The sequence below is a fragment of the Drosophila pseudoobscura genome, chromosome X, assembly GCF_009870125.1.
Source record: "Drosophila pseudoobscura strain MV-25-SWS-2005 chromosome X, UCI_Dpse_MV25, whole genome shotgun sequence".
Taxonomy (NCBI): Eukaryota; Metazoa; Arthropoda; class Insecta; order Diptera; family Drosophilidae; genus Drosophila; species Drosophila pseudoobscura.
In genome coordinates this window covers 22,307,625-22,335,274 of record NC_046683.1, presented here as the reverse complement: position 1 = coordinate 22,335,274, position 27,650 = coordinate 22,307,625, and the positions used below count along the sequence as shown (strand labels likewise).

The 27,650-nt window shown below is 43.6% G+C and overlaps 2 protein-coding genes across 3 annotated transcripts in view; one reads left to right on the top strand and one right to left on the bottom strand.

Annotated features, from left to right (window-relative positions):
* The window catches only part of tyn (trynity), a 44,708-nt gene extending 31,848 nt beyond the window's left edge, over positions 1 to 12,860 (top strand). For both annotated transcript variants that reach the window (XM_015185420.2, XM_015185419.2), the window contains 6 exons: positions 8,499 to 9,660; positions 9,780 to 9,955; positions 10,726 to 10,999; positions 11,059 to 11,353; positions 11,439 to 11,551; positions 11,631 to 12,860. In XM_015185420.2, the coding sequence (XP_015040906.2) occupies positions 8,499 to 9,660; positions 9,780 to 9,955; positions 10,726 to 10,999; positions 11,059 to 11,353; positions 11,439 to 11,551; positions 11,631 to 11,782 (2,172 nt within the window). In that variant the 3' untranslated portion in view covers positions 11,783 to 12,860. The remainder of the gene's footprint in view (positions 1 to 8,498; positions 9,661 to 9,779; positions 9,956 to 10,725; positions 11,000 to 11,058; positions 11,354 to 11,438; positions 11,552 to 11,630) is intronic.
* A 5,107-nt stretch (positions 12,861 to 17,967) lies between these two features.
* LOC4815565 (beta-1,3-galactosyltransferase brn) lies at positions 17,968 to 20,080 on the bottom strand. Its single transcript, XM_001355228.4, has 3 exons — positions 19,482 to 20,080; positions 18,229 to 19,417; positions 17,968 to 18,165 (listed from the first exon to the last, which is right to left on the bottom strand). Exons 1-2 carry the CDS (start codon positions 19,741 to 19,743, stop codon positions 18,510 to 18,512), a joined length of 1,170 nt encoding a protein of 389 aa, XP_001355264.2. The 5' UTR covers positions 19,744 to 20,080; the 3' UTR covers positions 17,968 to 18,165; positions 18,229 to 18,509.
* Positions 20,081 to 27,650: the final 7,570 nt, after the last annotated feature.

Sequence of the window (27,650 nt, the reverse complement as noted above, 5' to 3'; positions counted from 1 at the left end):
GCATATCTTGTTGCCTGCATCGACGGCGACGGCGAGGCAGCACTTTCAAATAACTATCCACTTGCCACATACATACATACATATGTATGTAAGTATGCCCAGGTGAACCCTGTTGTGAGTGTGCTGCAACAACCTTGAGGCAGCTCCAAAGACCAAGACCATAGAGGAAAATATCGTTGCTTGGCCAACTTGTTATGCAATAAATTTCCGGTTCTAACGAAAAAGAAGAATAAAATGTAAGACAAAGAAGCGCACCAGCAGAACCAGAACCCCAGCAACAATGGCCAAAAGAGGCAGCTGCATCTATTTTTCACATGGCCCCGCCCTGGGATGCCCACCTCTAAGCATCCCCTTTTGAGGAGCGGCACCTTTCTCTTGGTTCAAGCCACTTTCCGGGCTTTTCAGGGTCCCAGGCCAGTTCTGCTTGAGCTCGAATGTGTGCTGGAAACCTGATTGTGTTTTTCAAACTATATACATATGCACGATTACGAGTGTATGGGTGCCATAATCTACCACCGATGTTTATAAATGCCAGAAGGAAGCTTCGATAGTGTTGCAGACCATCAAATTACCCAACTAAGCTGAGGTCTTTAAGTTTTTTCATAGATATCATTTGATCCAAGTCGGATCATCAAATTGTATCACCAATAGTTGCCATATAAACTAGATATGCTAAACATCGGTAGTTCAATATGAATAGTTCGAGCCTCGAACTGGCATGCTGTCTTTCCTTCTGGTTTTATTTTTTATTTTTATTTTTCCCCCTCTTTCCACCATACTAAACCTGATCAAATTTTGTCTGCCTCGAAGTGGGTGTCAACTCTGTTCAATTTCTAACGGTTCTCGATAGTACAGCGCAGACTAATAGATGGCGCATGACCGAGGCGCAGCTGCATCACTTTTCTATGGCGGTGGGGTCCACTGCGGGAGGCAGCACTACTGGAGAGGGGAAGACTAACATCGCTGCTCTAAATTGAAGCTGAACTGAATCCCAATGCAATTTTGCTGTCTTAGAAGGTCCGCTCACTCTTCGATCTCTCTCGCTCTCTATTCGCTAGCTTTTTTAATTATTACTTTTAATATTTTCATTTATACACACACCGCACAGTAGTGCCTCTGGGAATGGATTGGGAATGGGAACACTCAAGATTGCGAATGGGAATACGTAGAGTGGATGTGGATGTGGATGTGGCCGTAGTGAATAGTGTAATATGCAGAGTTGTGTTACTGGCAGCTGCTGGCTGGAACTGCTTGAGCTGCTGGCCGCGTTCATTGTTCGATAGCAATTATTACTTCTTCGCACTTCTATTACAGAAATGGTTATACATGGAAGGGAATGGGGAACCGGCACCTGCGTATGGGGAGCCACGAGAGAGAAGCGACAAGAGTATGCACGCATGGCAGGTGCTTCGACTTGGCTCGCTGGCACGTCTTTGGTGCGCTTCTTTATGCTTGGCGATGATTGAAAATTACATAATTGCAAATGCAGCGTGAGTTGTGAGCCCCCATAGGAAAGGTAAGGGGTAAGGGGTAAGGAGAAGGGTAAGGGTAAAAGGAAAGCCGCCTCCAGTTAAGTGATTGAGTATGCTTCCTCCCTCCCTCACTGTCTCGGTTTCCCTCCCTTTTTTTTCTTTACCCCATGCACATTCACATTCGCGTCCTGTGACAGGAACAGCAGCGGCAGCAAATTGCATTAAATGAAAAGGTTTCCTCCTCTGCCCTTGCCGATACCCTTGCAGAGGGTGCCACGATTTGGGCAGATGTTATCATTAATCATTTCCGCATATGTACATACATACATATGTAAGTATTTTTGTATGCACAATATGTTAGAGCAGACTAGTCCGTTAGCCTTAAAACTTCTGGCTAGACACATAATACAACCAATCTTCTGCAATTGTGCTCTTACAAATAAGCGTTCCTTCATAGCTAAGCCAGATGTAATCATAATCAGATGACCATACCAAAAAGCCGCCATTGCAAGGTCCATAATTTCTAGGGTATCAAAAGATTCGGCGTCTAAAGCTTCCGTCCTATTATTTCTTGTTCCTTGTTCCTTATTCCTTTTTATACCCGATACTCAAAATGAGTATTGGGGTATATTAGATTTGTGGTGAAAATGGATGTGTGTAACGTCCAGAAGGAATCGTTTCCGACCCTATAAAGTATATATATTCTTGCTCAGCATCAATAGCCGAGTCGATTGAGCCCTGTCTGTCTGTCCGTCCGTCCGTCCGTCTGTCCGTCTCTCCGTCTGTCCGTCCCCTTCAGCGCCTAATGCTCAAAGACTATAAGAGCTAGAGCAACGATGTTTTGGATCCAGACGTCTGTGATATGTCACTGCTCCAAAAATATTTCAAAACTTTGCCCCGCTCACTTCCGCCCCCACAAAGGGCGAAAATCTGTGGCATCCACAATTTTGACGATACGAGAAAACTAAAAACGCAGAATCGTAGAAGATGACTATATCTTCTAGAGTGCAAAATCTGAACCAGATCGTATAATTATTACAGCCAGAATCACGAAAACAATTTCACTCTTTCTCGCTCTGTCTCACTCTAACACACAGGATTCATGGTCGGTTTTGCCAATTGCAAAATATGAGTTCAAGGATCTCAGAACCTATAAGAGCCAGAGCAACCAAATTTGGTATCCACACTCCTGTGATATCGGACCTTGACCGTTTCATGTCCAAATTTCGCCACACCCCCTTCCGCCCCCGCAAAGGACGAAAATCTGAGGCAACCACAAATCTCAGAGACTATTAAGGCTAGAGTAACCAAATTTGGTACACACACTCCTTTAAAGTGTCACTATAAAACGTATATCTCAGAATTTCGCCATACCCCCATCCGCCCCCCCGAAAATCTGTTGCATCCACAATATTGCAGATTTGAGAAAACTAAAAACGCAGAATCATAGATAATGACCATATCTATTAGATTGCTGAATCTGGATCAGATCAGATCATTTTTATAGCCAAAAGGAACAAATCAATTTGCAGTGGCTACGCAGCGCCCGACGTCACGCTCAGACTGACTTTCTGTCTCTCTCGCACTCTTTGTCGTGTCGTTTAATATTAGCGGCGTCTGCCGGAGGAGAGCCATACTGACTTAGTATCGGGTATAACCGTAGAGTTGCGGTGTCCGCAGCAACTCACAACGTTCCCCCTCGTTGCTTATTATTTTGTTTTTTCGTTGAAGACCATTTCTTTTTGCCGGTATCTACGATACTCGATGTGTTTCGCCAATTGATCGAGTGGACAGGGCAAACACACCAAAGATGTCAGACAGAGCCATAGAGCGGGTGAGCGGGTGAGCGGGAGAGGGGTAGAGCGCGAGGGAGGAAGGGAGGGTAGAGAAAAATACAGAGACAAAGAGACAGACATCCGGTCACACTGACACATGTGCACACTCATAATTCCTTTGGCGGAGATTTTTTGCTGGCTGCGCGTGTTGTTGGACGGTGCATATTGGCTGTTGGACTCGATCGGACCTTGTGCAAAGCACTTGAGAGGTTATGTGGAACAAGTGCACATCGAATGCAAAGTGAATGGTTGGTCCGTCCCTCCGACCACTGCCACTCTTGGTTGTGAAATATTCCATTTCGTTTTGATTGACAAGCAAATCGCATGGCATTTGCCATGACCAATTATTTGGCATTTACTGTTTCCTCCTCATCTCTGACAAATTGCCTCTGGATTTTCCCTGACGTACCACAGTAAGGACATTAGTATGTGAGGTACTTGGGGGGTAGTAATGGGAGAGCACGGTAGGAGATTGAGTACTAGTGACTGAGTCGATGCCACGCCATAATTTCAGCTCTTGCTGATTCTTTTATATAGGAAACTCAAAGGAGCACAAGTGCTTTGCCTTATACACCAAATTCTGTTTGTACACGGTTTTTTTTACACGGTCTGTTTTCACACGGCCATGAAATAACACGGTTTGAAAATAAAAAATGTTTAATGTTGAACACGATTTTATTCCATTTAGCACGGTGCAAGATAACACAAGACAAATGGATAAAAACACACACAGCTCACAAACAGCTAGAAACAAAACGAAAACAAGAATGAGCATAAATAGAGTACTGGTGTACATATGTATATGTACGTACGTACATATGCATATGTACATATGTACATGTACATCCATACAAGCGAATTTGCCAGTCAGAGCAATTGCAGATAGCAAAAATGTAGGGGAATTACCTTTTTGTGGAATTACATTTTTGCACGAGAAATGTGTTAGTATTTTGTGAACTAGCAATGCAATTAGACGTGTTTGGCAAAGACATTCTTTTGTACGCAAATTTGTTTTCCCTCTGGACGGAAGGGGAAGCCCTTCTTTTGCACGAGAGCATAGCGTGGTATGCCAGTCATAATTTGTCCCTTCTTTTTATCTACACATTCTTAAGTTCATTTCCTAGGGCAGACATGACAAGAAGAAATTTTACTTTTTTTAATTGACATAATCACACCTGTGGGACTTTCACTACGGGTCCCCTCCCCGATTATAGAAATGTAGCCGCCCCGTTCCCCATCCCCCCGTTCGAACTTTCGAGATTTCCTTTTCCCCTGCACTCTCTAATGAAATCCAGCACTGGCTCCATCTCTTCTCTCTCCATCTCTAGGTTTGTGGGCTCCTTTTGATGCAACTGCCATTCTCTTGAGGGGCCATTTAATTAGGGGCCCCAAACAAGACAAGATAAAAGAGAAGGCAGCCAAAGAAGAAGCAAGCAGAACGCAAGAGGAAGAAGAAGAAGAAGAAGATAAAGAAGACGTAGAAGAAGTAAGCGTACCTAATGATAACCTTTAGTCCGGTATTGCTGCTTCTTCAACTGATTCGCCCCCTCCTTCTGAGTGTACTTCTTTCCAGCCAGCAAAACCGCTAAAAGACTGAACGCCGTCTTCCCTTATATTCGATTCGATTCCATTTCGTTCCTCCTTTCTCCTCGCCAGCGAGCGTAACTGCAAATTTTCTTGATTGCCGGGTTCCACCGCCTAACCCGAAGTACGCGCCACTGGCCACAGAACAGGGCAGCGTAAAGGGAGCGTGCTGAAGAAAGACCATTGACCATTGACCGGTTGAGGCGGCCACAGCTGATGAGGGGAGAAGCGCCGAGCCAGTCAGTGACTATCCATCGATCTTCTGCGATTCCTCCTATCCCCAGCCCCATAATTAGCAAAGAGAGCACTGAAGTGAAAAAAAGTTGGCATGGGGTGTGACCTTCAGGGGGCTAGCCCACCCAATCCTCTCCAGCGTCATTCCAGAGGGTTTCTATAATTGCGGGAGCCAAATCCCAGAACAGATCCACTCAAATTTGAAATGGTCCAAGGACGGGCTGAAACTATAAATAGCAAGATTCGTGAGCTGGCAATCACCTCCTCCAATCACCTCCTCGGGAGGCAGCCCACAACAGCCGGATCTGTCCAAGGCGATCAGCCATATATCGCTGATCATTGCCATATATGTATACTCTGCGGATCATGTAATTGGCTCTGCTTCCTCTTCTCTTGCTTCAAATGCATCAAATGCATTGCCCTGGCGGTGGGAGCGAAGCAGAAGCAATCCCCACGCCTCACAAGAGAAGAGGGGCTGTAAATCACCAAACGCGACAACCTCTATAGGGTTTCAGAGAAGCTAACCTCAAGAGCGGGAACATCGACTGGAAATTAGCGACTACATATGTACATATGTACATATGCACACATATTACATATATACATGTATGTATTTATGTATGTACGTAAGAAACCCTGTAGTACCAGGCAACTAGTTCCGCACCGGTGCAGCACTAGCTACCATTCTCACCTCCCTGGTTCCAGATCGATTACCCGCAATGTATTTCAGCGGAGAATTTAACACATGCATGTCCTAGGGCGGAACCACCCCTGGTTCCCGCTCGACTACCCGTAGCTAGTTGCGCAGGAGGTAGTTCCGAACTAGTTCAAAATCAGTATAAAGTAAAAAAATCAATATACCATCCATACATACATATGTATGTATGTGCATATGAAAATACAGCATTCTATGTCCATGCTTACATATGTATGCATGTATCTATGTATTAGAAGAAAGATAGTTCTACAACAAATTAGGCATGTCCTCTGCGCTGGGCCTCCACCAAAGCGCGTATACGCTCCCAAAATGTGTTGATATCGAAAATCTCAATAAATTGACGTACGTGATTTTTTCATCATATTCTAGTTCTAGTTCTCGAAACAAGCTAAAATTAAAAAAATAGATTGGTTGAACTAAAAGATACTAACATTAGTTAGTGAATGCTGGGGACTAAAGAATTTTCCTAAACGTGTTCAACTATCGAATGGCTTGCGCTAAAGATTTCAGAACGGGCATGCCACGCACCATGAGTGCAGGGCAAAAGCATTTGCCACAGCAGAGTGGAGACAACAACAATATTTCAGATCGGCTCCCGTTGAGTTTCCGCTGCTGGCTATGTTGCTGGTTGTTCTTGTTGCATTTCCCGTCGTGCTCGTCAAAGGAGGATGGGGGTTGCGGTTTGTGGCATTCAGCAGGCATTCCGCTGTCTTTGCCACCTATTTCATACAGCTGATTATTTGTTGTCGCTGTCGCTGTTTCGGTTGTAGTTTCTGTTGCCGTTGTCTTTGTCGTTGTTGTTGTTGTCGTTGTTGTCGTTGTTGTCGATGTTGCTGATTTTGCTGATGTGGCAGATGTTGTTGTTCGCTTGCTGTGTTGCTGTTTCTCTGCTGTTCGCCCTGCAATCGGACACGCCGGGGCAACAACATCATTTGGCCCTGGCCCTTGTCTCCTCTCTCGATTATCGAGTCTCAGCTATCATCTCTGGGTTATCCTTCCCCAATTGCTAGCTCCTAATGACCAATCTCCTTTCCCGGTTCCCAACTCTTTGACTCCCATTTCCCCATTTGTAGCTCATGTTTGGCGACTGACCAGACTGGCCAGTTAATTTTGTGGGTAATAGCCACGTTCCGGCCTCTATAATCACAGCAGGAATACGCGAGGACGAACCTCAAGGCGAACACTCGTACCACTCGTATGACTGAAATAATTGCAACGAGAGAGCTGTCTCAGACCGCAAGATAAACATATGTGCATATGTATACATATGTACATATATGTACATATGTATACGGCTTCCGCAAGAGTTTGACCATTTGAACATTAAATAATTCATGACTCGATATGAATGAATGAGTCCTGCCCCATGGTCGAGTGTATTACTATTCGAATTGGTGAATTACTTTCCGAATTAGTGCCTATTGGCTACCCATCAACTCTACCCACTCAAAGGAACCGATCCTTCTTTCCACTAGTGAGCCTGAACTGCATACTGTTTCTGTTCTTCTTGTGCAGTCATCTCAGCCACGAAATCAATGCACAGCTCATTCATTGAACGAGTCCTTCACTCGATTGTTCTCTTCAATCAACGCAATCGATTTCTCTTTCCGCTTGTGACCACCCACCCACTTGCACATGGGACCACATCCCTACCTCTTTCGGACAGCAGGGTCAGCCCGCTGAGCCGACATGCGCACTGGGGTCAATTGGATGAATGGGTTCGTTGGTATGACTGTGATGGCTGGAACGGCTGGGATAAAACTGCTGGCAAGAAAGCAATTTGCTACCCGTTCGAATGGAAACCACAAGAATGCCAAAAAGTTGTTAGCGCTGCCGGAGGTTGCAATTGGAATTGGAAGGAGATTGGGTCTGGAACGGAGCGGACGGGTCGGGACGGGTCGGGTCGGGACGGAGAACTGGGGACTAAGAGCTGCGGGATGGCAATCGGTGGGCAGCCATTAGAATTTCTAAGCGAAGATCGCCATCAAAAACTCTCCACTCTCCATCCCAAGCCCCCACCGATCCCAACCCCCTTCCACCGCTTGCCACTGCTGTCGAGCTCATTAAAGTCTCACCAGTTGCATTCACTCAGCCAATCAATGTGGCTGTCGATGTAGATGTGGATGTGGTGTATATGTGGGAAGATATCTTCTGTGAGCCAACGAACCCAGCTGACCAAGGGTAATCCCTGCCGCCACTCCGACTGTGGGGTATTCTGCTCATGCCACTGTTTTTATTGGTTCAGTGGTTCGGTGGTACGACGTTTAGTTAAGCGTGTAATAGGCCGAGCCGACAGCGGAAGTAGCAACTTTTACAGTTCGCAACAGCTGGATTCAACAGTATCGGCTTCGTGGCCCGCTTCTTCTTTAATGCAGCCTGTCACACTGGCTACTCTTTCGCCTCCACTTTCTTGGCCACATTTCTAATGGAGGATGTCAGCAGTCGGGATTAGAGAGCGGAACGACTGGGCACTTGGACCGTGGACCTGCCTTGGACTCATCCAACATTTGCCTTCTTGCGCCTTCTTATGGATGGTTTCCACGTAATGAATTCCTTAACCTGTGATTTTATTCAGCATCTAGAACTATTCATTATTTTGTATCATTGAACAGAGTCTGAGACTAACCCAAGGTTCCTCTTTCCACTCGTTTGCAGATGACAATGCAGTCAAGATCGACCAGCAATATTAGTGGGAGTGCCACCCGCAGCACACACACGATCTCCATGGGACTGATTATGATCTCGGCCATGGCCGTGCTCCTGGTGGCGCTCCCCGGCGGCGCAGTAGAAGCCCGCATGGCTTTCGAGAAGTTGACAGACTTTGACTTTCCGGGAAACACGTACTACAGCGTGAAGAACCTGTCCCTGTACGAGTGCCAGGGCTGGTGCCGCGAGGAGGCAGACTGCCAGGCGGCCGCATTCAGCTTCGTAGTGAATCCGCTGTCGCCCTCGCAGGAGACACACTGCCAGTTGCAGAACGACTCTTCAGCGGCCAATCCCTCGGCTGCGCCTCAGCGGTCGGCCAACATGTACTACATGGTGAAGCTGCAGCTGCGCAGCGAGAACGTGTGCCACCGGCCGTGGTCCTTCGAGCGGGTGCCCAATAAGGTTATTCGGGGGCTGGACAATGCCCTCATCTACACTAGCACCAAGGAGGCCTGCCTGTCCGCCTGCCTCAATGAGAAGCGCTTCGTATGCCGCTCCGTAGAGTACGACTACAACAATATGAAGTGCGTGCTGAGCGACTCGGACCGACGTAGCTCCGGCCAGTTCGTTCAGCTGGTGGACGCACAGGGCACCGACTACTTCGAGAACCTCTGCTTGAAGCCGGTCCAGGCCTGCAAGAATACACGCTCCTTCGCCAACGCCCAACGCATGGGCGTCTCTGAGGAGAAGGTGGCCCAGTACGTCGGCCTCCACTACTACACGGACAAGGAGCTGCAGGTGACCTCCGAGTCGGCATGCCGGCTGGCCTGCGAGATTGAGTCCGAGTTCCTGTGCCGCTCCTTCCTCTACCTGGGCCAGCCGCAGGGCGCCCAGTACAACTGCCGGCTATACCACCTTGACCACAAAACCCTGCCCGACGGCCCATCCACCTACCTCAATCACGAGCGCCCCCTAATCGACCACGGCGAGCCCATCGGCCAGTACTTTGAGAACCAGTGCGAGAAGTCCGCCTCTGGGCCCGGCTCTCCCCCAGGCACCCTCGACAAGATCGACACGTTGCCCGTCAGCTTGGACACTATTGAGGACCCTAATCTCACCAACCTTACCCGCAACGATGTCAACTGCGACAAGACTGGCACTTGCTACGATGGTGAGTGATCTCTGCCTTCATCTCCCCTCCGCTTCCCTCGCCACTCTTTCCAGCTCAGCTCAGCTAAGGATCGTCTGCTTGTTTCTCTGTTTAATTCCTCTGAGTTCTCCCTCTATTAGTTTCTGTTCACTGCAAGGACACAAGGATCGCGGTCCAGGTGAGAACCAACAAGCCCTTCAACGGACGCATCTACGCTTTGGGGCGGTCCGAGACCTGCAACATCGATGTGATCAACTCAGACGCCTTTCGACTGGATCTGACCATGATTGGACAGGACTGCAACACTCAGAGCGTGGTAAGTGATTCTCCAGGAATCCTCTTCTCTGCTAAACGCAAAGTTTAGGGAAATATTAGTTGACGATAGTCGACGTAGCCATGTCTGCCTGTCCGTCTTATTTGTCGCTTAGTTCTTAGAGACTATGCGAGCTAGAGCCACCAAATTTTTTGTGTACCCCTCTGTGATATCATACTACATGAAGTTGATTTCAAAATTTTTCCCCCTACGCCCCCACAAAAAAGGAAAATCTGTGACGTCCACAAATTTGAAGATTTGAGAATACCAAAAACACAGAATTACTTAATTAAATATAAATACAATATAGAGCCTCGGCTCACTCGTTTATCTTGCAAAATGGAGCTTGCTGGGAAGCTTAAATCAGTGATCATCTGCGACCCCTATTATAAACTGAAAGCAATCCTTCGCCAAAAAAAATAGTAAGATACTTAATGATCATTTAAAAATGTTCGTTAAACGATCTACTAGATTGATCTTGGATTAATGGAACTCCAATTATCAATGTTCAAAAAACACATATTGAAGCTACATGGCATTAAAATCGACCAACAGCATTCACCAAGATAAGACCTTCAATTCAAGATAAATGCGAAAATAATATGGCTGAGATCAATCAGCAAGTTGGTTGAATCTAGCGATCACTGCATTGCATAAATATGTTCATAAGTATATTGAGGCTTGAAAATCCTGTGTGAATCCAAAAAAAATAACTTTTAGATGACTCACGGTCGTTAATTCCAAGCCCCCACCTTCATCTCAATCTTCATCAGACTGGCGTCTATTCAAACACGGTGGTGCTGCAGCACCATAGCGTGGTGATGACCAAGGCAGACAAGATCTACAAGGTAAAGTGCACATACGACATGAGCTCGAAGAACATCACTTTCGGAATGATGCCCATCCGCGATCCGGATATGATCCACATCAACTCGTCGCCGGAAGCGCCACCACCAAGGATCCGCATCCTGGACACGCGCCAGCGCGAGGTGGAGACAGTGCGCATTGGAGACCGCCTCAACTTCCGCATCGAGATACCCGAAGACAGTGAGTAGATCCCACTGGAGATGGGTAAAAGATGAATTCTAATATCTGCTCTTCTGCAGCTCCTTATGGCATCTTTGCCCGCTCGTGTGTGGCCATGGCCAAGGATGCACGCACCAGCTTCAAGATCATCGACGACGACGGCTGCCCCACTGATCCCACCATCTTCCCCGGATTCACCGCCGACGGCAATGCCCTGCAATCCACCTACGAGGCTTTTCGCTTCACTGAGAGCTACGGTGTCATCTTCCAGTGCAATGTCAAGTACTGCCTTGGCCCCTGTGAGCCGGCCGTCTGTGAATGGAATATGGAGTCTTTCGAGTCACTAGGCAGAAGGCGTCGTCGTTCAATCGATAAGTGAGTCTTACCATCCAAAATCATTATAAGTATTAAACATGTCTGACTCTGACTCTATGTCTGTCTCTTTTTTTTCTCTCCTCAGCCATGACTCCAAGAACACCACCATGAACATCTCTCAGGAGATTCTGGTCCTGGACTTTGGTGATGAGAAGCGCGAATTCTTTAAGGCAGATCCCAGCACAGACTTTGCCAAAGGTAAGCCTGCCTAACCTTAAACTGAAAAGAGAATGAACATCAAATTCCTTTTCGTCCCGCCCCGTTTCTCCCCGCATAGACAAAACTGTGACCATCATCGAACCCTGCCCGACGAAGACGTCGGTGCTGGCGCTGGCCGTGACCTGTGCGCTGATGATCCTGCTCTACATCTCCACCCTGTTCTGCTACTACATGAAGAAGTGGATGCAGCCCCACAAGATCGTAGCATAAGTCCGATCGCCTTCAGAAGGAGAAAAAGAAGAAAGCAAGAAAACTAAAACTACAACTACCACAACATCAAAAAAAGTTGAAAGACATAATGAAATTGAAAGAAAGAATAGAAAAACAAAATCACAGTAAAAATTGTCATACCACACTCTGACTCTCCCTCAAAACACATCACGCAACACGCATCACACCACTATAACTGTGCAAGTCTAGCTATCGCTTTGTCTCTCTCTTGCCCCAGCTGTCTCTGCCCGCTCTTTTGCTGAAAGATGCAGCTTTAGAGCAGGAAAGAGTTCACCACATAGACACCACGCTCGCACGCACACACACCTCACACCGCACCACTCACCCCTCAAACAATGACAACCGTATAATTTTTTGTTTTTTTTTTTAATTGATATACACATTTACATATTTAATATACAATTTATTTATTTATATTTATTTAAACTTAGGGCGTGAGATGTTTGCCTATAGGAAAAACTAAAATGAAGAGAAAAAAGAAGTGACAAATTTCCAATACACTCAAAACTTAGAACAAAACGAAAGCGAGGAAAATCTACGGAAGAAGGAGAAGCAAAGACAGCCTTGCACATTTAAAATATGCGAATAGTATGAAAATAAAAGAAAAAATTAAGGAAAAGCTGCGAGCGCGTACTTTCTATAAAGTTACGAAAAGGGGAATCCCAAAACATTCGAGGGCCTGCTCGAGTGCTGGGGAGAGGAGCGCGATGGGATAGGTACCTTTTTGTAACTTCTATAGAGACTGCGGCCGCAGAAGCACACACTCGCATTCACTCACACGCCTACACATTTCAGCACTCCCACTCGCACTCACACTCATAAACACACCCACGTTCACACCCAACACACGCACTCACATTTATTTAATTTTAAAAGGAACGCAATAAACGCAAACAAAAGCAATCAAGAAACGAAACTAAGGACGCCGGTCAAAGCAAAAGGAAAACAAGAAATGAAACGTAATTTCAGAGAAACAAAGTGAAGTTGTGCTTAATTGTATTGCATTTATTTAATTTAAATCTATTTATAATAATAAAGAACGATAATGACAAAGCAACCGTGTTTCCGCCATTGGCATCCCTCTAGTACTGGCGGTGGCCTGGTTCCTTTGTACATGGGTACTTTCCGGACTAACCGAGACAAAAAAATTTTGCTCTGTATACTTTATAACCCACCACGCACCAGCCACCGAACTAGTTCGGTTGAGATGCAACGTCTTACCAATGGACGAAGAAACGAAAAAGCATAAGAGGAAAATGAAGAGAGCAGGTAGCTAAAAATGATGCTGTCCTGCTCTTCTCCTTTCCCTTTCCTTTTTCTGTTTTCGGTCAAAGAACTTCTATGGAGTTTTGATTGGAGGCTTATTCGCTTTTTGGTTTTTATACCAGATACTCAAAATGAGTATTGGGGTATATTAGATTTTTGGTGAAAATGGATGTGTGTAACGTCCAGAAAGAATAGTTTCCGACCCCATAAAGTATGTATATTCTTGATCAGCATCTACAGCCGAGTCGATTGAGCCCTGTCTGTCTGTCCGTTCATCCGTCCCTATCAGCGCCTAGTGCTCAAAGACTATAAGAGCTAGAGCAACGATGTTTTGTATATTATGTCACTGTTACAAGTATATTTCAAAACTTTTCCCCGCCCCCTTCCGCCCACACAAAGGGCGAAAATCTGTGACATTCACAATTTCGTAAATACGAGCAAAAAGAAAATGCGAAACGTAGAGGATGACTATATCTTCCAGAACGCGAAATCTGAACCAGATCGTAATATTATTATAGCCAGAATCAAGAAAATAATTTCATTCTTTCTCGCTCTGTCTCTCTCTAACACACAGGTCTCTTGGTCGGTTTTGCTCGTTGCAAAACATGAGTTTAAGGATTTCAGAGACTATTAAAGCTAGAGTAACTAAATTTGGTATCCACACTCCTGTTAGATCTCACTATAAAACGGATATCTCAAAATTTCGCCCTTCTTCCACCGCCACAAAAGACGAAAATCTGTGGCATCCACAATATTAAATATACGAGAAAACTAAAAACGCACAATAATAGAGAATGACCGTATCTATGAGATCGCTGAATCTGGATCAGATCGGATCATTTTTATAGCCAAAAAGGAACAAATTAATTTGCGGTGGCTACGCAGCGCCCGACGACTTGTTCAAACACGTTTTCTGTCTGTAGATACAGGGACTGGATCAGCTGAAGCCTTGCTTAGGAAGGCCGTTCAACTGCAAAAACAAACTTTTTTTAAAAAATAGTACCACCGCGAACAGCAAAGCCTAAATTAAGTAAATTTATAAATTAAAATGAAATAAATAATACAAAACGAGGGGGAACGTTGTGAGTTGCTGCGGACACCGCAACTCTTTATACCTGATACACGGTCAGTATGGCTACATTGAGTGACAAAGAGTGCGTGCGAGAGAGACAGGGAATCAGTCTGAGCGTGACGTCACGCGCTGCGTGACGTTTTATAGTGAGATCTAACAGAAGTGCGGATACCAAATTTGGTTACTGTAGCGTTAATAGTCTCTGAGATTTGTGAATATCCCCAGATTTGCATCCTTTGCGGGGGCGGAAGGGGGTGTGGCGAAATTTTGAAACAAACTCGTCTCGGTCCGATATATTAGGAGTGTGGATACCAAATTCGGTTGCTCTAGCTTTTATAGTCTCTGAGATCTAAGCGCTAATGTTTTACTCTAAGCAAAGCCGCCTATTCTACGTGTGTGCTAGAGAGAGACAGGGCGAGAAAGAATGAAATTGTTTTCTTGATTCTGGCTATAATAATAATACGATCCAATTCAGATTCTGCAGTCTAAAAGATATGGTCATTTTCTACGATTCTGCGTTTTTGGTTTTATCGTATCTTTAAAAATGTGGATGCCACAGATTTTCGTTCTTTGTGGGAGCGGAAGTGGGCGGGGCGAAGTTTTGAAATATTTTTGTAGCAGTGACATATCACAGAAGTCTGAATCTAAAACATCGTTGCTCTAGCTCATGTAGTCTTTGAGCACTAGGCGCTGAAGGGGACAGACGAACGGACGGACAGACGGACGGTACACACATCCACTTTTACCACAAATCTAATATAGCCCAATACTTATTTTGAGTATCGGGTATATTAAAAACCCCCAAGAAGAGCGGTGAAAATACGCATATGTCTGTTCCTAAAACTTAATAAATAGAAAACTTAGTAGCATATAAACAATTATATCTGTGTTTACAGGGAAGTCTGAAAAGCCGACAAGTGTCATGTATGTATATATATGTGCATATATACACTCCCCGACACTTGAATACGACACACTTTTTAGTGTTTACTAATGTTTACTAAAGGCACTAATATTTTCGGCACAATTCAACGAAAACGGTGAATTTTAATTTTCATACAAATCTTTATTCAATATAGCATAAATTGAAAAAAAAACGAGGGGGAACGTTGTGAGTTGCTGCGGACACCGCAACTCTACATTTATACCCGATACTTAGTCAGTATGGCTCTCCTCCGGCAGACGCCGCTAATATTAAAAGAAACGACAAAGAGTGCGTGCGAGAGAGACAGAAAATCAGTCTGAGCGTGACGTCGGGCGTTGCGTTGCCACTGCAAATTGATTTGTTTCCTTTGGCTATAAAAATGATCTGATCTGATCCAGATTCAGCAATCTGATAGATATGGTCATTATCTATGATTCTGCGTTTTTAGTTTTCTCAAATCTGCAATATTGTGGATGCAACAGATTTTCGTCCTTTGTGTGGGCGGATGCGGGTGGGGCGAAATTTTGAGATATACGTTTTATAGTGAGATCTAACAGAAGTGCGGATACTAAATTTGGTTACTCGAGCTTTAATAGTCTCTGAGATTTGTGAATATCCCCAGATTTGCATTCTTTGCGGGGGCGGAAGGGGGTGTGGCGAAATTTTGAAACAAACTCGTCTCGGTCCGATATATTAGGAGTGTGGATACCAAATTCGGTTGCTCTAGCTTTTATAGTCTCTGAGATCTAGGCGCTAATGTTTTACTCTAAGCAAAGCCGCCTATGCTACGTGTGTGTTAGAGAGAGACAGGGCGAGAAAAAATGAAATTGTTTTCTTGATGCTGGCTATAATAATAATACGATCCAATTCAGATTCTGCAGTCTATAAGATATGGTCATTTTCTACGATTCTGCGTTTTTAGTTTTATCTTATCTTTTAAATTGTGGATGCCACAGATTTTCGCCCTTTGTGGGGGCGGAAGTGGGCGGGGAAAAGTTTTGAAATATTTTTGTAGCAGTGACATATCACAGAAGTCTGGATCCAAAACATCGTTGCTCTGGCTCTTATAGTCTTTGAGCACTAGGCGCTGAAGGGGACGGACAGACGGACGGACGGACAGACGGACAGACGGACAGACGGACGGACGGACAGACAGACATGGCTCAATCGACTCGGCTATTGATGCTGATCAAGAATATATATACTTTATGGGGTCGGAAACGATTCCTTCTGGACGTTACACACATCCACTTTTACCACAAATCTAATATACCCCAATACTCATTTTGAGTATCGGGTATAACTATATTCATTAAAACAGATTAAGGAAACAAATTTAATTAAAATAGCTCGAATCTCCGTTCTAAAAAAATGCGACATTTGAAACATTTCAAAGGCATGGTTGTGGTTTCACTCGAGACTCATTTGAGTGCACACGCCAATATTGGACAAAGCCTCTGAAACACCACAGTATTTTATATAACAAATATAACGCGAACTATTTTTTAGCGCACTCTTTTTTTAATATCTGTTGCTCTGTTGTTAAAAGCAACAACTTTGAATTTTTCCAAAATCCAGCACTTGTACTCATATGAAGCTTCCATTACGCATGCACTTTGCTCGAAGATCATTGACAAACTAATTAGAAGATCATTGTGCCGAAAACATGTAAAATGCGATAACAAACGATATAAGACAATAAACGGAACTTTTTTTTAACGGTACTTTGCAATTTTTACGAAGAAGAAGAAGAAGAAGGCGCTAAGACACTTTTCGAGTGGGCGCTATTTCACTTTCAAAAGTGTCATAAGGCCCGAAGGCCTTATGTGGGGCGTTATGACATGTACCCATTTAAAACACCATTTGAACAACGAAGAAATTCAGAACGTTTTAGATACATATGTACATACATACATACATATACAACATTATCAGCATTTGTAATGATACAAAATCATATGGCGAAATCGCGGCTATAGTCAAATTAAGTCGATCCACCGTCCAGACCATCATTCGCAACAACAACAGCAACAATTCCAACAATTGGCATGGTGCCAATGGTGGACCAACCAAATATTAAAAATATAATAAGTATTAATATTAAGATGAATACCACAGATTATCGTCCTTTGCGGAAAGGTGGGGCGAAATTGTAAAATACAATTTTAACAGTGAAATACAAAATGTCGTTGCTCCAGCTCTTATAGTCTCTGAGCACTAGGCGCACATACATATGTAGGGACGGACAGACAGACATCAATCGACTCCGTTATTGATGCATTATTATAGCCATAATGAAGAAAACAATTTCATTTTCTCTCGCTCTGTCTCTCTCTGCGTGTGTTACACGTTTCATGGTCGGCTTTACCTATCGCTAAAAGTGAGCAACATCCACAACTTTGAAGATACGAGAATATTAAAAACGCACAATCATACAAAATGACCATATCTACCAGATTGCCGCATCTGGATCAGATCGGATCATTTTTATAGCCAAAATGAAAAATGAACAAATAAATTTGCAGTGGCTGCGCAGCGCCCAACGACACGTTTAGACACGTTTTCTGTCTCTCTCGCACGCACTCTTTGTCACTCAATGCAATGTAGCCATACTGACCGTGTATCAGGTATAAAGAGTTGCGGTCGCAGCAGCAACTTACAACGTTCCCTCTCGTTTTTATTTGCTTCTTATACTGATACTGAAAATTTAAGTTTGATCGATGCGAACGCTAAAATTTCTGCATAACTTTGACAGAGTTGATTTCCGATAACAAAGACTCTAGAAATACTGCTAGCTCTACCCTGTACCACAGCTACAGTGACTCTCTTCGCGGCTAGTACATACATATACACCGATAAGTAGGAAAATAGTCATCACGTTCCGCATAAGAGCGGAAAAAATGAATTTCTAAATAAACATTTATTATCATGATCATCATCATTAACTGGTTCGAGACGGACAGTGCATATATGTATGTATATATACTTATTGGTACCAAGACCCACTCTGGAATAGATAGCGCTTCGGAGCGCCCTGTTAGCTCGGTCTCCTTTTTGGGAAGTAGATATGGGAAGTGAGCTTGCCGTAATGGTTATAATCTGTACGGATGAACATAATTAATCATGGTGCCACTATATTGGCTGTCGCTCTAATTCACTCACCAGAGACATCGGCGAACAGCTTGATCCGCTCATCAATTGGTACGAGAGGCCCCAGGATCGCTGACTGGGGAATGGAATTTCCACACAAAAACATTTTAGCTAAACTTAGAGACTGGAGGTACGTGAATGATATTGCGATCCTTAACATAAATGAACACTAAGCCAAGTGCCACATGAGGATATCCCGAACACCAGGATACATAGGCCCTCTTACACAATCGGATACTTAGGTGTAGGTGGTCTAAATATAGCTGCTTGGTGACCAGTGGACCGGACGGAGGTTATCTCAGCTGAAGAGGCTTCACTTGGGCCAGGCCGTGTTCGGGGACGCGGGACTTGGCGGCCGCCACACAGGTATTCTTGAGGGATTTACCCGCCGGCCTCTTGGTGCACTCGTCGAAGTAGCACTTCTCCACGTGGTGTAGAAACTCGACGAGCAGCTTAGCATTGTCCCCGTTGGGCCCTACAGAGTACTCGCACTCGAAGCTATACTGCTTGAGGTCACGCACACAGCAGTCGAGGAACTCCGAATTGGCTGAGTACCAGTCGTTGTGGCGTTCGAGAGGAATGCCCAAACGCGCACGCACCACGCCCGTCACCCACGTGTCGTCGATCCAGAAGATCGATACACGCTCCGCCTCCGCCACGAGTCGGGCGGCGGTAGGCACGTTGGTGATGTATAGCCAGCCGGAGAGGTAGGCCGGGTAGATCGTGTGGGGGTACTCTTGCCGCGTCACATACCACTTGTTGGCTTGCAGGCGGATGGGCGGCTTTGCGTCCAGCACATAACCGGCCAGCAGCGTGCTCGAGGTGGCCAGCGCGGGCTGGCTCACCTCCAGAGACTCTAGGTAGCGGCGCAGGTGGAAGACGTCATAAATTATGTCATCGTCCAGCTTGATGATAAACTTGGTGCGACCCTCACACTCGCCAGCCGCCCAGCGCAGCCCCATCACATGTTTGTAGCTCAGGTTGCGGTAGTCCTCCACAAAATTCCCCTGCAGCAGGTCTCCAAAGCGGGTCTGCTCGTTGATCACTTGCGCCTGGGTGAAGAAGTGCTCTCTGAGCGGCAGAGCAGCCAGAAGGAATACTCGCTGCAGCCCCATTTCGGCCAGCTTGCTCTGTGTTATGGCCTGGCGGTGGGCGGCGCGCAGGGAGTCGTGGCCTGCATAGGAGGTGACAATGAGCACAGCTATAGACGAAAGGAGACACAATATGATTTATGTTAAGAGACTCCGAAACACTGAAACACTTACCCAGAAGCTCTTTGTCTACATGGCGACACACATCACTGGGCAGCAGATAATCGAAATCGGTAAGGTTCAGCAGAGGTCCGGCCGGGGCCCGTAGCCCGGGCACTGATGGTGTTTCGTCGTGCAGCTGGAGCAGGAATTCATCGCTGTCGACGGGCAAGGAGGATGAGTCGCGCAGATGGTTTGAAATGTAGCTGAAGCACAGAAGAACGATGATGAGCAGCGACAAAACAATTGGAAGCAATCTGCGGCCGCGCATGCGCATCTTCTAACATTCTTTTGTTTTTCACCGTACTCTGTTTGGTTATTTTTGTGTGTTGGTATGTGTATGATCACGTGTGCGAGTTGGGCATGCGGGTGTGATGTGCATTTATGTAAACGAAAACATCCAATAACTGTTTTTTGTAGCTATAATTAGACTGCGACGGAACCGTGAGAAACGTCACACAGACACCACACTGTCAGCATTCGCAGAAAATACCAGTTTTGGTGTCTGCTAGCAATGTATCGATAGCTGTACACTGAAACTAGTTCCATTTGATAAATTCGAAAAGGCCATTCACACTGGCGACCGTCCACCATCCATCTGTGGTGTTTCTAAGCCGCACGTTTCTATACGATATTTAGACAACGGTTTTTAAATACAACCCTAAAAAATATATATAAGTATGGCAATAAAAAAAGAAGGAGCACCAGGAAACAAAGCGAGAGATACTCCAGCAAATTGCGAACATTCAAGGCCAAGCCAACTTCCAAACAGAGCTGTTGCCATTTTTAAGGGAGTCCAGGAGTAACGTTTACTTTACATATAGATGGATTATTGTTTTATAGCCAATAAAATAACCAATTTACTAGTTTTAAATTGTTGAAATTTCCCGATTCAGACCAAAAATATATATTTTATGTTCATCAGCTGCTTTTTGACGGATAGTGGATGATGCCAGTGTGAATCGGGGTTTCACATCTGTCTAACAAGCCAACCGTTCCCCCAGACCTAGACCTTCAGTTGGATCCGTCCTGTCGACCTCAACGAAATTTTGTCGTGTTCCCCGCAAATCTACAATACTATCATGCCACACGTTTATAATGAAATTTTTCCATCTCCAATACACTTCAACCTGAATATATTTTTCTTTCGAATGGCTGCAAATCACTAATACCAAAAGAAAAAAACAAATACATACATATTACAGGTCTGCATAGCTCCAATGCATTCGAATGCATTCGAATTGAATAGAGTTGAATGAGTGAGAACCATCGGCTAACTTTCGCATAGAAACGTGCGGCTTAGGAACATACAAAATCGATGGTGGACTAACTGGGAAATTTTCGGAACGGCAAAACCTTACGGACCATCCCCGAAATGGATGGTGGATGTTGGATGGTCGTCAGTGCGAATAGCCTATAAGAAAGCAAAGCACGGCAAGAATTTTTATTTTAAATTTCAAATCGTACAAAAATAATAAAAAAAAAAATAATACAGAATGAGGGGGAAGTTGTGTAAATGTACCCGAACCTTAGTCAGTATGGCTCTCCTCCGGCAGACGCCGCTATTTTTAACCGACACGACAAAGAGTTCGTGCGAGAGAAACAGAAAATCAGTCTGATTTGATTTGTTCCTTTTGGCTGTAAAAATGATCCGATCTGATCCAGATTCAGCAATCTGATATATGTATATGGTCATTCTCTATAATTGTGCGTTTTTAGTTTTTTCGAATCTTCAATATTCGAGATTTATCTTCAGATTTTCGTCCTTTGTGGGGGGTGATAGTGCGATATAACGAGATTATGGATACCAAATTTGGTTACTCTAGCCTTAATAGTCTCTGAGATTTGTGGATGCCCCACATTTTTGTCCTTTGCGGAGGCGGAAGGGGGTGTGGCGAAATTTGCCGTAACTAACTTGTCAAGGTCCGATATCACAGAAGTGTGGATACCAAATTTGGTTGCTCTGGATCTTATAGTCTCTGAGATCCTTGAACTCACATTTTGCAATAGGCAAAGCCGACCATGAAACCTGTTTGTTATAGAGAGACAGAGCGAGAGAGAATGAAATTGTTCTCTTGGTTCTGGCTAAAAAAATGATACGATATGGTTCAGATTCAGATATAGTCATCCTCTACGATTCTGCGTTTTCTGTTTTCTTGTATCTTTGAAAGACAAACAGGCTCAATCGACACGGCTATTGACGCTGATCAAGAATATATGTATATACTTTATTGGGTCGGAAAAGATTCCTTCTGGACATTACACATATCCGTTTTCACCACAAATCTAAAACCTATACTCATTTTGTATAACAACAACAAGAACAGCAAAGAACGGACCAAAAGAGTAGAAAATTTTAAAATATATAAAATTTAAGAATATTGCTGTTGTAAGTTGAATAGTAAATATTATTTTGTTTGCCAAATAAGAAATTGTGAAACCTACTATTTTTTTATACTTTGCAGGTTTGGAAAAATAAAATTGGACCAAGTGGGGGTGCTCCATCTGGATGGCAACATTACGATAAGTTAAACTCGTTCCTGAGATCTTTCCGTATTCACAACATGGAGCAGAACACATTAGACAACCACAGTAAGTTAAATGAAATATGGTTTCATTTAGAAAACGCCTAGAAGGAAAAGCTCGTCCAGGACCAGATCAGTACCCAAACAAAATTGGTGCATGTCATAGCGCCCTTAATTTAGTGTCATAAGACCCGCGGGATCTTTTTTTCGGATAAACAACAGAATATGCAGTTTCTGCTTTTCTTTTAAAGTTTGTTTTTTTTTAAATTAATTCTAGCTTTTTTATTAATTCTTGTGGAGAAGCACTGTTGTGGTTGCACTCGTGACTCATTTGAGTGCTCACGCCAGTATTGGACAAGGCCACGGATATACTACAGTCTTTTATCACTATCCATACAGTATATACAACCTCCAATTTGTTAAAATCGATGGAATAATGAAGAAAGAATATTATCTTCATATTTAGGAACCCATTTTGTCAAATTTTATAAACAAATGTGTCTTCCCCATATCCGAGATCACTTTCCAGCAAGACGGTACCCCGACGCAAACGGCAAAATTCGTGAAAAATCGTCCTAATAACTCGACGACTCGACTTCACTTAATCCAGTGGCCTGCTGAATAGCCCAAATCTAAATCCCAATGAAAATCGATTTCTGTTTAAAAAACATTGGTGGAGGAGGAGGGTGCACCAAAGGGATTGGGTGAGTCCTTGGGAGAACGTGAAGTCGGAGTGGCGCATGATACCTTGCCTGCACCTACTAAATTTAGTCGTATTCCAATACTTATTCGGAACAAATATTTTTTTTAAATTATTAAAGTAAAAAAATTTGAAACGTACAAAAGTGGATACATGCTCTTTTTTTGAACAAATTAAAATCTCTTAAGGAAAAGGATCTTTTTGAATTGAAATTATTGTCGTTTTTTATTTTCACTAAATTAATAATCATTTAAAATAAAATCACAAGGATTGATTCATTTTTAGAGATTTTACAGGCGCTTAAAGTGAAAAGTGATAAACATGTATCCACATGTGTCCGCCACTGTAGAGTTCATGCAACGAAAATGTCACACATCAAACACAGAATATTGCGTCCCATAGGTTTCGGGTCTGACCCGGGTGAGACATGTTCGTTGTATGAACTGCCACATCTATATAGTACTATATAGTATGGTTAGTGCTTTTGTGTTGCAAATATAACGCAAACTGTCGTTAGAAGCAAAAACTTCGAATTTTTTCAAACTCCAGCAACAATCTTATATTCAGAGCAAGCTTCCGTTTCGAGTGCTCGTTGCATTTAAAATGCGATATCAAACGAGATAACATAATAAAGGGGAATTTTTTATACCCGATTCTCAAAATGAGAATAGCGATTTAATAGATTTGTGGTAAAAATGTATGTAACGTCCAGAAGGAAGCGTTTCCGACCTCATAAAGTGTATTTATTCTTGATCAGCATCAATAGCCGAGTCGATTGAGCCATGTCTGTCTGTCCGTCCAACTGTATATCGTCCATTTTGTATATTATGTCACTGTTACAAGTATATTTCAAAACATCGCCCCGCCCACTTCCGCCCCCACAAAGGACGAAAATCTGTGGCTCCACAATTTTAAAGATACGAGAAAATAAAAAACGCACAGTCAAAAAAAACAGACCATATCTATCAGATTGCCGAATCTGGATCAGATCGGATTATTTTTATAGCCAAAAGGAACAAATCAATTTGCAGTGGCTACGCAACGCCCGAGGACACTCTCAGACTGATTTTCTGTCGCTCTCGCATGCACTCTTTGTCCTGTCGTTTAATAATAGCGGAGGAGGAGCGTCTGCCGGAGGAGAGCCATACAGACTAGGTATCGGGTATAAATGTAGAGTTGCGGTCGCCGCAGCGACTCACAACGTACCCCCTCGTTTTTAATGTACTTTTATTGATTCTTAGCTTAGAATTTGTGGCCTCGATCGACCGCAGTGAGGAGAATGAAAATATGACGCAGCGGATGCTAGTCCACGCGCAGCTCGTCGAGTCGTTCCTTTCGCGAATGGAGGAGGACCCCAGCGCTACCATTCGCACGTTTGATGGAGCGGGATGGCTGAGCAGGGTCAAGATCCTGAAATGTATCGACAACCCAACGCGGCAGTGGCTGGTGCAGAAGGTGCCTCAACTGGAACCTCTGTGGGAGAGGGCCAAGCTGGAGGTGGTAGACAGGGGGGCCAGCATGTGATCCTCCAGATCAGCAAGGAGGCGGAGGACCTTCTGTATCCCAAGTTCGGGAAGATGGCATGGCGCGTAGGTAGGGTCTACCTACGGCTGAAAAAGCGCCATCCCGAGGATAAAGATGCGCACATCCTTCAGGCTGGCGAGGTCGAGAAAGACCTAGGTCTGGAGACCTTAGTGGAGGCCGCCCAGGGTCTTGCGCTGGACGAATCGAAGGAAGAGGAAAACGGTGACCTGACAATTATAGTCAACCCGTCGTGTGAGCTTGAGTTAGCCATCCATGACACTAAGGGTGTCTTCATAAAATCAATATAGCGTCGGCGGAGCTCCTCATTGCCATGGAGCAAGGGCCAGCTGACATTGCTTTAGTCCAGGAGCCCTGGATTGCGTCAGGCAATTCTGTAGCCGGACTAAAGTCCTCAAATTACAACCTTCTCTACTCAACATCGGTAAGCAGGAACAGAACCGCCCTACCCTTACGGAAGGGAATCCATGCTCATTTTATGTCTCATTACAGCACGGATGACCAGACGGTAGTGATGCTGGAGAGTGAGGAAAAGCGCCTTATGGCAGTTTCCTGCTACATGGCATACGACAGGCCCGCACCATCGGAACATTTTAGGAGTCTGGTGACAGAAACCGGCTGCAAAAATCTAAAACTTCTCATTGGCGCAGACGCCAACGCCCATCACAATGTTTGGGGAAGCATGCCACTTATAATTGCCCATGAGAAAAAAATTGATTTTCCAGATTCAGACCACATATTTTCAAGGATTTATGATTTGTTAATAGTCATGGCGAATGCAAGACGTATCGGAAATTAAAGTCTTTTAAACTCACACGGCATATCTGTTAGGATCATCAGGAATGAGAACTTTCTCAACTTCGAATTTTCTTTAAGTATCGTCGCGTAAATCACATTTTTCAGAAATTTGTTTACCACTAAACACGTACCGTTGCTACCAGTATTGGTTGGTTTATGTTTCCAAGCTTGATTACTACGGAGCCAGCTTTGAAGCATAAATTGCGGTGCTAAGACTGGGACATCCAAGGAGTTTAAAAATTTAGTTGGATAGTTGGTGGCTTCATCTTCATTTGTAACACAATCAATAGATATGCCTGTGACACACAGCCTACTGTCCTGACGCTTATGTCATGTCACACGGAAACGCAGTCGAACGGGATAAAAAGTATCCCACATAAGCCTCTTGAATCTAAGCTACCTCCCCACCAATTTTCAGCTAAATCGGTTTAGCCATTCTTGAATTATGAATTGTTTAACTAACACGCATTTCTTTAACATAATAAAAATATATAGATAGTTATGTAGATGGATTATTCTGAGTTGGGCTTAAGCACTAAAAAATAGATTGCAATAGTTTATAGCAACGTTTTTCATTCACATAGTGATCGTTGCCTCAAGCACCACACCATACAAGCACGCATACATACGCAGAGACACGTTTTTTCGTTTGCTCGTCACAAAATGATCAGTAAAAAACAGTAACAAAAGAGAAGTGAAAAATCAATCTTTGCTTGAGCGAAGATCGAGCTAAGCTAAAACAGAATTGATGGGGTCTTTGGTGCGCCTTTTCTCACTAAGCTGTCTCTACCAAATATAGTCATACCATGCGACTATACCTTTTATTGGTATACCTTGGGCCGTACCTTTCAAATAGCCTCTACCATGAGGCTCAGCCTAGGGTGACCATTTACGGTATATTATATACTGCTTGGACGTCGAAATTGAGTTGAAGTTGTATTATGGTATATTTCATAAATTGCATTCATCTTTTTAATTTGCATTGTCACTTGTAACTCATTTACTTTCAAACAAATTCTCTTTGGCGCGTACGACTCGCATCCAGTCGATATTATCGAAGCCCGAACTGCTTTCTTCGAAAGGGTTATTGGCTCTTTTTGCTCTTTTCAAATCGGTTAAGGCTCTCTTTTACGCTCTCTTTCGATCGGAATCGGTTAAATTCCGATTAAAAGGAAATTAACGATTGAAAAGGTGAACCCCACGGGGTTCATGTTCAGGAGCTGGAGCAGATTAAAAAGGTTGTTTTTAATGGTTTATATAATATGAATATCCATATAAACTTTTTTTTTTTGGTTGGGTACCCTTTTCCACAGATTTAAATTCATCGCACAGTAACGGAATGCGTTTTGTACCGTTGGCAACATTCAATTTGTATGGCCAGACTCATTTGCCGAGAAAGCGCTGCATGTCCCGCAGCATGAGCACGGGAAGACAATATTCCGCATACCCTGGGAAAGAAGATATTATAAAATTGAGGAAATGTGTGTCATCCCAGCTGCAATGAACGCAGAAACTAGTCAGTGTCTGTTTGAAAGCTATTTCAACCAAATTTTGCAGTTTATGGTCTTCTTAGAGGGACCAATAATAGGTATCTGGAGCGAAATATGTATGTATATACAGGAAACTAATAAAGAGCATAAATAGGTCTAAGACATGTCAATGTAAGAAGTCATTGCTAATGTTTCAAATAAGCTTGGAAAACAGATTTTTAATGTTAATTAAATAAAATATAATCAGGCAGGCAGTTTTCACATATTTTTGCTGTTTGCGCCAAAACGAAAATTGTTGTTGCACTGGCCAATTTTTTCCGATCCAAATTTGAGGTTGGGTTAAAATAAAATTATTTATAAAGAAAGAAAAAGTTAACCTACCCTGATATAGGTGTCAAGTTTATGTTAACGCATCAATAAGTTATCTATTTTTTCCTTTTGCAATTAAGGTTCGTTTCGTTGTATAAAAAGCCGTTCACTTTTCATTTCGTCAACGAAAAGTGTTTTCGTTTTGAAAACGAATAATCAAGTCTAGTGATGTAAATTTGAATGAAAACATCGATGTCGATGTCCATCGATGTTGTCAAAATCAAACATCGATGTTGGATTGATACATCGGATTATTCTTCGATGCATCGATGTATGACCGATGTTTCAAAACTTCCCTTTCTCTTATTGTATGGGAAGGAACGCCAGGCTCCATGTGAGTGTATTTTTAGATAGGGTGCACTCTGTGCGGGGGTTAGATTTCAGTGCATTTACTTAGGTATTTGGCAGCAACAAAGTAAATAGTTTATTGCTTCATCCTTTTTGGTGGGTTCGAGTTTACAAGTGAAATTGTCTATTCTTAGTTGCTAATGTAATTTTTGTGTCGTCATATTCATTCACATGACGTGACATTGGCAATTGTATCTATGAGTTTTTGTGTGTGAGATTGTACTGTATATTCTGTAATCTTAATAAGGTACATATATGTTTGTGACTGAACAGTACTCTTCATACCTTCCCAAACACACAACGGGTTGCCTTCGAATGATGTTAACGGCGTTCGCAGTTTCATATTTAAACAAATGTATACCATCTATAGTAAATTTGATTCTATTGTAAACTTTTAATAGCACGGTTTTAT

What these genes read in the sequence shown, in the direction of transcription:
- LOC4815565 (XM_001355228.4), bottom strand. Translation starts at nt 19,743, where the DNA reads ATGCGCATGCGCGGCCGCAGATTGCTTCCAATTGTTTTGTCGCTGCTC. An exon ending in TGTAGACAAAGAGCTTCTGG is followed by an intron (nt 19,418 to 19,481) that starts GTAAGTGTTTCA and finishes TTTCGTCTATAG; the next exon opens with CTGTGCTCATTGTCACCTCC.